This window comes from Nicotiana attenuata, chromosome 11 (genome assembly GCF_001879085.1).
Source record: "Nicotiana attenuata strain UT chromosome 11, NIATTr2, whole genome shotgun sequence".
NCBI classification, from domain to species: Eukaryota; Viridiplantae; Streptophyta; class Magnoliopsida; order Solanales; family Solanaceae; genus Nicotiana; species Nicotiana attenuata.
Genome location: NC_031999.1, coordinates 52331147 through 52342123, shown reverse-complemented (window position 1 = coordinate 52342123; position 10977 = coordinate 52331147). Strand labels below are relative to the sequence as shown.

General features: G+C 35.5%; 1 protein-coding gene across 1 annotated transcript; it reads left to right on the top strand.

Moving 5' to 3' along the window:
• On the top strand, positions 4061-10094 carry LOC109234525. Its single transcript, XM_019400547.1, has 9 exons — positions 4061-4489; positions 5044-5080; positions 5193-5271; positions 5416-5461; positions 5538-5636; positions 7415-7483; positions 7613-7997; positions 8086-8240; positions 8840-10094. Exons 1-9 carry the CDS (start codon positions 4118-4120, stop codon positions 9689-9691), a joined length of 2094 nt encoding a protein of 697 aa, XP_019256092.1. The 5' UTR covers positions 4061-4117; the 3' UTR covers positions 9692-10094.

Here is a 10977-nt window from a genome sequence, read left to right as displayed (position 1 = left end):
TATGCTAATGGTCCAAGAATATTTAGACCGATTTAGAACTGTTATCATTATTCAATTATAATATTTTTTGTTGCACTGCAAATTAAAGATGATAGTTTGCAATAAAAGGTAATTGCTACGACGGTAATTAAGTAAGATTTCTTCCTCTAACTTCTTTAACTTATATATTACCGTAATCCTACCACCTCTATATGCATGCACAACTTCGAATACAGATAATTGTTAGTTTATACAAACTAATATTTATATTTCATAGTTGTGGCAAAACTAATTTATGTATTATTATTAAATTTTTTTTATGTTATTTGAAAAAAATTGAGTATGTGATACTTGATTTGTTTTTCACCATCTCGATGAGGCTTGAATGAAAATTTATAAAACAATATGTAATCACAAAGTGGTATATTTTTAAATGCTCGAGGGTGAATTCCAGTAAACTTTTAACTGAGGGTAAGACGGTGGGTTCAAGTCCCAACGCACCATAAGGGTAAGACATTGGGTTCAAGTCCTGATGCACTATGATGATAAGAGTTGGATTTGAGTCCCAACTCACTATAGCCTAACATGCCTTTATATGGGTAAGGTATTGGGTTTGAGTCCCAATGCACCATATTGATGATCTAATGATGACTAATGAAAATAATGTTTCATGACTGTATGAATGTACGAGGGCATGGCAAGCGACAAAATAATATAGTCATCATTATGGTAAATGTAAAAAAGAGAACAATAAGGGTTCTCAAAATAATCATTCAAAGGTGAAGGAATTATCTATCAATATAGTCTGTAAATATGAGGCACGCTCAGACGATTATAGTCCATTTTTGAAAGAATGCTACTTGTGACAAGCATTGCAAATGCAGACTCATTCCTGAAAGTGAATATGAAAATATACATGTGATATAAATTATGCATAAGAATGTGCTTATGCATGGTTGTATAAATACCACAACTCACCTCTAAGGGAGGTTTGAGAGAAATAAAGATAATCAATATTACAATGTGGTTACATGAATATGTCATTGGTCGCGTACATGTGGTACGCCAAAAATATATTGTCATGCTTTATAAAAAGTTGTTAAAGGCAAACTAAAGCAAGAAATGATTTTGCTTATGATGATTTTGACCATGACAATAATTATGATATGTTTTTCTCCGTGAAGGAGACATTCACCATATGGATGGTGAGAAAAAAGTCTTGTAGTACAAAATAAATTAAGAGCTCTGAAAGAGCTAATTTGTTACTACTCGGATAAATGAAACTGTTCATGACATTGATATTGTAGTAAGTCTCAAAAGAAACTTTTTGAGTTTTAAGTATAATAGCCAAAGTGGTTGGCATTTGAGACTATAAATGTAATGAAGATTGAATATCTTCATATTACTATAATCATACCGGGTAAATATGAAAGGTTACCCGACTTTCCTTCTATGTGTACTACACATGTATAAGCATGATGATAGAATCACATGCCATGTTAAATTAGATGTTTATTGAAATAAGTATCAGTTGGCATGACCGGTTGGCCACCCAGGTTTAATTATGATGCGAAAAATGATCGAGAATTTACATTGGCAGAAATTGAAGAATAAGGAGATTCTTCGAGAATTCTCATGTACGACTTGTTCTCATGATAAATGATTACTATACCAGCTGGAGTTGGGATTGTATTCTCTGATTTTTGGAACGAATAAAAGGTGATATATATATATATATATATATATATATATATATATATATATATATATATATATGGGCCCAGTCACCTGCCATGTGGACCGTTTACTATTATATGATTTTAATAGATGCATCTATTGTATGGTCACATGTGCTTTGGTTATCAACTTGCAACTTGGCTTTTGCAAGGTTGCTTGCTCAAATTATTAGAGCATAATTTCAGAATGTAAATTGTGATGATAATGCTGGTTTAAATCCAAGTTGGTTTAGTAGAAATTGTTTGCCTCCAGTTATAGCTAAACCATTGGTTATGAGAACAAAACTTCAAATAGAAATTTTGTATGAAGTGTATTATTTAATATATAACAACACTTGTACGCATCTAGCCAACAAGTTATGATACACTCTCCCCATCACAATTGGTTCAGGGTCAGGAACCAAATATTTCCATCTACAAATATGGATGTACTATATGATTTAGTTGTGCCACCACAATGCGCATAAAGATTGGTCCCCAAAGAAGGTTGGGGATATGTGTTGGTGATCCCAACATTAGGGGGAGAAAATGAGCAGCTGAAAAAACTAATTGAATTATCATAAGTATACTTAGATCCTCGTACAAGAAAATATGAACTTGAAGTTCAAGTGATAATTCATTTGCAAAATATTTTCAGGCACATTGCTGACCCAAAGCTAAATGTCATATTCCAACTGCTAATGCTCCAAATAGAATAACGTCCATGATGGATAGAGTTTATGACACGCATGAAGTGTAATAGACAAATCGGTTCCAAAGATAAAACTCCTTGAAGAAGGAGAGAGCAAATGTTCAAGATGGTCATAATAAGGAGGCAAGTGCTTTATAAGAGCACCATGACATAACACTTTATAAGACCTCATGGGAGAGGCTCAGGTACCTGAAAATAATGAGATCTAGATAAGTTATGTCTTTATTGTGTGATGATGGAACCGATGTAAAATGATCGTTGACGATGTTGTTAATATAATGTAGCGCTCAATATTATTAATATTGACTAGGATCTTGAGCTCAAATCTGTCATGGAATTTGGACAGATAAATGATTGGCCAAATGAAAAATATGCAATGAAAATTGACTTCATCTGAAAAATATGAAGTTTGGACGAATAGTCCCAACAGCTAAGATTATAAAGGCTATATGGAGATATTGAAATATGATTAGTATTATATTGCAAAAAGAATCCTTGATATAGACTTGTTTATTCTAACAAATATTGTCAAGATTTTGTTGTTTATGCAAATGCAGGCATTTAATGAAGTCCATTCTTCAAACAATCTATTTGTAAGTGAGGAATTGTCATATTATCATTTCACAAGATGCGTGACTTTTCTTTGAAGAGAAGATTCCAATAATAATGAAGAACCTGATGTTTGCTTATCTCAATTGAAAGAAGAATATTGAAGGAGACTGAATAAATCATATATTTCATCAAAGTTCTTTGTCAGACACGATCTTCAAAAGAATGATGAAATAGATGTTCAAGAAATTTGTTCAAGTGATAATTTGGCGGAATAATTCACCAAGGCATTGCCGATCTCAATATTAGAGAAGTTGTTAGACAAGCTTGGAATTCGTCGTGATATTTTCATCAGGGGGAGGCAAATATGTGTTGTACTCTTTTTCCCTTAGCTAAGGTTTTATCCCACTGGGTTTTCCTGGCAAGGTTTTTAACGAGGCAGCAAATAAAGCGTATTACAGATATGTGTACTCTTTTTCCTTCACTAGGATTTTTTTCCCATAGGGTTTTTTCCTAGTAAGGTTTTAACGAGGCACGTTATCTTTGGACATCCAAGGGAGAGTGTTATGAAATACTTAATTATGGTGGATGTCCATAACTCCTAAGGGAGTAACACAACTACTCTTCTCCATTAACCTCCCACTACTTCTTACCATTATGGATGTAACTCTCACACCTCCACGATCTTCCCCATGTTCTCAATAGTTAATACCATGTTTATGGAGTCCCTTTGTATTACCTATATCATCCTATAAATAGAGGGTTTGGGCATTACATTGTACACACTTGAATACATGGAAGAAATAGATTCTCTCCTCTCTTTCTCTCTATATTTCTTGTCTATTTTCTTATTTTATGTTATTATTTTGAGCTTAGTTTGTTAACACTACTAATATTTATTACTTATCAACTATTTGCAATCCGTTAAATCAAATGAATATGTCATGAGTACAATTGATTTAGTTATAAGCACATGGAACATATGAGGCTTTACACACCTTGCTCACTTTTTTTTTTTTTTTGACTATTCTGTTTTCTTTTAGCTGGACGTATAAAAAAATTAAAAAAAAATTAAAAATTGAAAAAAAATAGGAAAAAGGAATAATCAAAGCCGTTTGAAGAGAGAAACAGAAACAGAGAGAGAAAATAAGGAGAAAGAAAAATGGGTAAGGCAGAAACAGTAACAGCACAAGTAGAAGCAACAGTGCCGACGGAAATGAAGAGAAAGAAGAAGAAAGGCCGTCCTTCACTTTCAGATCTCAATAAACGTGACAATAAAACTTCCATTTCTACCCCTCCCCGCCGATCCACTCGCCGGAACCCTAATTCTCCGCCACCGGACTTCATCGACGACGACGACGAACGTAAAGAGAAGAAAGTCAAGCTCGTTGTCCGTTTGCCCCAACATTTTCAACAAAATTCGTCCTCTGCCAATTCACTTTCTGATTCCGACGCCGATGATAACGAGACTTCTGTTAAAAGACAGAAAATTGACGCCGTAGATCTCAGATCTGATGACGCTGTTGCTGATCAGGTGGTGAATTGGTTGAGGGGTTTTATTACTATATTTATATGAATATTTTGAACCATTAAAATTTATTGAGTCAGTCAATGTATTTCTATTTTTGGAAAAAAATGGAGGAATAGTTATATTCTTCTTTTTTGTTTTTCCTGGGAAAATTTCGAGGTTTTATGTGATCCAAAACTTTTTGGATTTGGCGCGTAACTTCCAACGTTCCTTTTTTGCTCTGACTTTCGAGATCTGAAATGTATGCATGTATTTTGACTCACTCACTGCTCCTTTGATTTTACATTTACTTTTGAAAATTCATAATGTGATTAATTCAATTTTTACGGCTTTTAATTAGGATTCTACCTTATCTTTCTTCTTCATTTTAGCACTCCGTTTTCAAAAGCTCACTTCTTTTGCACTTGCTGTGATTTTTGTGAAGACGTTATGCTCAATTATCAGCTTCTAGAGAACCTTTTAGCTGCAAGTTTGAGTCTTGATGTATATTTTAGTAACCCCACTTAATTGGAGTTTCTGATATTGTTCTAACAACTGCCTGATGTATTAATTTTTTGCAGGGGGAAAAGCTTTTGAAAGCGATGGACACTTCAAATGGTGCAAATTCAAAGGCTTTTCGCTCTTCTAATTAAAAGAAAAAAGAGGATTTTTGTTTGGAAGTCCCAGTTATTGATTTTTTATCTGATTGGTGTCATTTATTCTTGGACAGGGTCGCCACTGGTGTCTGGTCCCACAACACCTTTGCCAGACAAAAAGTTGTTAGTGTTCATTCTTGACAGACTTCAAAAGTATGTTCTTTTTTCTTTTCATTCTTCTTTTTCTTGTTTCCATATGTTAGGTCTTTATATATTCTTTTATTTCTTGTACTAGTGCAGACCCTTTTTAATTCAGTACTAGGCTTATGTATTAGTTTTTTCTATGATGAAATGCAGAAAGGACACTTATGGTGTGTTCTCCGAGCCCGTTGATCCGGACGAGGTACATTTCTGCTAAGGACACATTTGATTAGATGTTAATGATATTTTCAGTAGATACTGAAGTAGTTTCTTTGCAGCTACCTGATTATCATGAGATTATAGAACATCCTATGGATTTCGGAACCTTGAGGAAGAAACTTGATGAAGGACTCTACTCAAACCTGGAAGAGTTAGAGGTCGGTAATAGATTACCGAGCTGAATTCTGGTTGCTTGTAGTACTCGTGGATCCAACTTTGCCCCTTTAATGATGACAGTGTTGTCAAAGGCGCGCTTAAGCCCTGAAGCGAGGCTCAAAACATGTTGAGCGCTTCGCCTCGCTTTGTGGGCGCTTCAGTGTCGCATCAAGGCTCTAAGACATACTTTTACTTGCCAACGAGTGTAATCCTAAAAAGGCGACACCTCTTTTTTTCAATTTCCTTGTCCATATATTTGTTATTCATGCTTATAATTATTGTTCTTAGACTACATATGCATATTTTTGCTTTTTCTCCAGTTGCGCCTTTTTTCATTAAAGTCATGCTTTATTTGTGCTTTGCGCTTATAGCCCCAAAAGACCTTAGAGCTTTTTTGCGCTTTTCGCCTTTGATAATACTGAATGATGAATCGCTTACTTTGGAGACAACTATTGACTATGATATTTTAATATGCTAACTTGCAGATTGACCTTTCCGCTGATGTTTTCTGCTGCCTGTTTTTTAGAAAAAAAAAACATACATATGACTCCATTTCCAAGAAAAAAAAGTACCTGTGCACATTGAGCTGAGCACAATCTTCTTTTAGGTTAGAGTTCTCTGTTTGTGAGATTTGACCTGGTGATCTTGATATTTGTTGATTATTTAAGAAATTTTTGAACACCACAGAAAATTATTGTAATTAAGTGGGGATAAAATTTCTTGGATTTATCAGTTCAATATTTGCACTGTTGGTCGTTTGTAGAAGTTTAGGGAAGAGAACTATAGTGGCAATTGGTTTAAAAATTGTAGGTACAAAAGATGTCTGGCTACACGAAGACCTTCATAGACATTAGAGTCACTTGCTTTTTGATCCTAATGTCTCGACCAAATTCTGAAGGCTACACTGCTACAGTAATTGTAAATAGTGTAGCAAAAATAAAGTTGTCAATAATGTTATCTTAAACAAAAGAAGCTACAGGATTGAAACTTTTGTGTTTGATTTGTTCTCAGTAACGCTGAAGCTGTTGAACAAGTTCATTGTCTTCCTCTTGGCCTTGTCCAACCTTTCGTGCGGAATTGGTTTCCTATAATTATTTTTAGTTGGTTGAGAAGTCGAGACTTTTCCTCATGATCCTCTTTCATTCTCGGTAGTTTCTTGATTATTTTTTTGTGCTTTTTGGAAGATTACATGGATGAGTGATTTGTTCTGGTAAAATGTGGTTGATTGAAGAAGCTCAGGGCTCTATCTACAATTTATATTTAAAACTTTTTATGTCATTGTTTTCTAGTGATTAGGGTCACATGATATGCTGTGAATTAGAAACACTATTATTGTCTTTAGTGGCTCTTTGATATGTCCATTTTACCGTGTCTGGTGGAGAATTGGCAATTGAGATCAAAAGAGGAAAAAGAAAAAGAAAAAGCAAAGAGTATCAATGTAAAGAAGTTGTAAGTGTACAATAAGCATATGTAAGTCTCGAATTTCGGAATTTATTATGCATTTAGAAAAGGTATACATAAGGAGATGTAAATGGTTCCAAATACACTATGAATCTTCAGCCTTCGGACATTCTTGTAAAGTTTCTCTAGTCCTGGTATCTTATTTTCCATTTTGTGTTTTAGGTTTGTTCTTATTTCTCACTCTGTGATACTTTCATTGTCACAATTTTTATTTTCCTCGTATATTTTATTTTTGATGGGGCGGGATTGTGCTTGTGCTGCTGCTGGAGTTGTTAACTGAATTTGATGCTGACCTCTTGTATGATTTTGGCTCATGCAGGCTGATGTCTTCTTAATATGTTCAAATGCAATGCAGTATAATGCCCCAGATACTGTTTACTTTCGGCAGGTGAGCTTTAGCTTCTGTCTGCTCCTGATTGTTTTTAATTTTGCTTCCACTTTTCCCTGAACTCGTTAATTTGATTAATTTGAAGAGTCATTTCATTTTCACTTATTTCAATTAAACCTTTGCTTCTAGGCACGATCTATTCAAGATCTAGCAAAAAGAGATTTTGATAATTTGAGACATGAAGGGGAGGATGGTGAGTTGCAACCTAAGGTTGTTCGCAGAGGCCGACCCCCGAGCAAAAATATTAAGAAGTCTGAGGAGAGTTCTCCGCCCCCAAGCAAAAACCTAAAAAATTCTGTTGAGAGTTCACCCATTGATTGTATTGGTCCTGAGCTTTCTTCAGGTGCCACTCTTGCAAGTGCAGAGGAAAAAGTCAATGGATCTAACTCTTACAATCTACGAAAGGGACCTATGCTTTATAAGTTCCGCTCTGTTGATACATCCTCGACATTTCGCTCTCGCAATGGTGAAACTCATTCTGAATGGTCGATTGATTGGAATAATGAATTTCCAGGTTTGACCTTGTACTCTTTTTCACTTTTCTGCAGTCTCTTTTATTTTTTTGGTTTGATGAAAAAATTTATTTATTTTGTTACCCGCAGCTTCCATTTTGAGGGCTGATATGAAGTATGGAAAGAAGCATTTTTCAGTTGATGAAAATAGGCGTGACACGTACGAACTACTCCATCCTTCAGCTTCTTGTGGTGAGGCATCTTTGTTGTGGAATGCTGATGGAGACCTAAAGCGGTTAATGGCAGTATGTACTAAACAGCCTATGCTGCTTTGCTTTCTTTTTTTGGCTGTCTCGTTTTCTCCCTGCTTTCAAGGAGTGCGTGGTGTTGTGGATGTTTTGGCTGGCTTCTTCATTGTGGGAGCTTAGTGCACGGGGCTACCCTTTTTTATCTTATCCATTACTAGACTTTGACGAGAAATCCAGAAAAACAAATCTGAAGTTTGTTGGTCCAGTGAGTCCTTTCCACTTCTGTGTTACTTGTATATCAACGGTACTGCCCAAGAAAGTTCTTGTTTTCGCACGCTAGATAGGATAGGCAAGCATTATTGACTATTCTATTGCACAGTAAAATAATAGGTGTAGCAACACATTCTCATGCTGGACCTTTTTAAAATCTTTTTTCGGCTGATCCTCCGATCATGCAGTCAAACAGTGGGGACAATTTGCCTTAATCAGTGGTCTAGTGTCACTCTTCACAGATTATGTTATCATTGTTGTTGTCCCACCCAGCCACCCCGTCCAGAAGAAAATCCGCAAAAGGAAATATGATGAATTTTCTTGTGATTGTGTGTGATATTTTTGCTGTTGTCTTTCTCAAACCATGCTATCCGACTATAATGCAGGTAGGTATTCACTTCGAGCAGCATGCATACGCTAGAAGCCTTGCCAGATTTGCTGCAAATCTTGGGCCTGTTGTCTGGAAAGTAGCTACTAAGAAGTTAGAAACTGTTTTACCTGCTGGAGTTAAGTTTGGTCCTGGATGGGTAGGAGAAGGTGGAGGATCTACACAACCGTCAACCTTTCCATCTCAGAACAAATCATCAGACAGCTTGGCAGCTGATCACCATTCTGGTAGAGCCGTTACACCATCTCTTCCAGGACCGAGTTCTGCTGTCATGTGCAGGCCTACTGGTGAAATTGTTGAAGCTGCGAAGACATTGAATAGCCAAAATGAACTTGCACAGGGTAGTGGCGGCTTTTCCTGTGCAAATCCTGCATCTACCTCCCAGGCCCAGCAAAAACATTTCCTTAACCCAAGAAATGGTTTCAATGGTATGCTTGGTTATGGTTTGTCTACGCAAATGGAGGTAACAAGGTTGTCCCTGCCGAAAGGTCAACCGGGCCTACAAGAGGCCTCAAGGCCTGGTCAAGTGCTTGGAACAATTCCTGGAAGAGATACTTCGTCTCATCGTTCACCTTCAGACCATGTCTCTTCTCTTGAGAATAGTCTGCGGGAAACCTGGACTACATTGCATTCTGGGAATTTAGCACCAGGTAAAAATCTTGATTTTCGTACAGAGCAGAATGTGAGGCTTTCTGGTGATTCACGGCCTGCCTCTGTATCTTCGGGGCAGTATAGGCAATCTCTTCCTATCCCTCCCGACCTGAATGTCAAAGTCCAAACCTCAGGCTCCCCTAGTTCTAGCATACAAGTTGGATCGCCACAGCAGCCAGATTTAGTGTTACAGCTCTAATTTTTGATAAGCCCTTTTTGCTTTTGAACCTAGTGAAGTAGATTATTCAGGTTTACAGAGTAACCTAAAATGAGGGCTTAGTCATGGTAGGGAAATTAGGAAATGCTTGTACAGATGATGTATCCAATTTTTTAGGATTGAAACTAGGGAATATCTATGTAACAACATTTGAGAATTTGAACCCATGATTCAAATAGAAAAAGTTAGGGTAGAGGAAGGGACTTGGTTGGCTGTGATCCGATTGCAGAAGCCGTGTCTGCCATCTGTGAATCAATTAGACTCCTATCCATGACAACGAATCTTTCTTAGGCAGATGATATTGGATATACTGACCAAAATGTATACTTGTATTCTCATGTAATTTTGTCGTAAATCAAACTGATATTAGCCTTTGAACTTCCCACAGAGAATTCATGTAATCAGCTGTCATAGGTTTTCTATTTCCCATATGCCACTATCAGAGGCGGATCTAGGATTTTGAAGGTTGCGGGTGTCATAATTTCCTTAAATGTATACCTTTTAATGACTAATATTAAATTTGTTAGGAACATTTATTCGATTTTTTTGAGTTTATTCGGGTCAACCTAATAGGTATTTTGTATTTGCAAATATAAAAGTTACATCTCAGATATAAAAAATAAAAAATAAAATCGTAATTGGCATTTTAAGCAAGGAATAACACCTTTATTATAACAACACTAGTAAAATCATCATTTTCACTAGGAAATTACATCTTTTCTGTAGATTAAATATAAAATTACACAAGTAAGATAACATCTCCCATAAGGGAATTACATCAATCAGAATAAGGAATTTTTTTTAAAAAAATATCTTCAATAGATAAATTATACCCCATAAGTATAAAGTTAAATAAATTACAAGTTCCCAAAAATCAAAATCATAAATCTCATTTTTTTTAAAGCAATGCTTAAGAAATTTTCATCAAAATCTAATAGTAAAGAGATTTAAATTATATTTAAAAGCCATATAGTAACACAAATTTTATGATATAATAGAAAAAAGACTAAAAAAAGAAAATTGATCTCAATCCAAAATTCCTAGTAAGAGTAAGACCCAAGGTTTTCAGATTTGAAAGAAAACTCATAAATTTAAGATTAAGAGGAATGTTTATTTTATAGTATAATTTTAAAGTTTTGGAGTCCCTTGTTTGAGTGTTCTTGCTAGAGACCACATAAAATAATAGAATGGAGAAAAGAAAAATATAAAAATAATAAAATGACAGTTAGAAAATTGGGAGGCAGCCAAAAAGGGAAATGACTAGGACA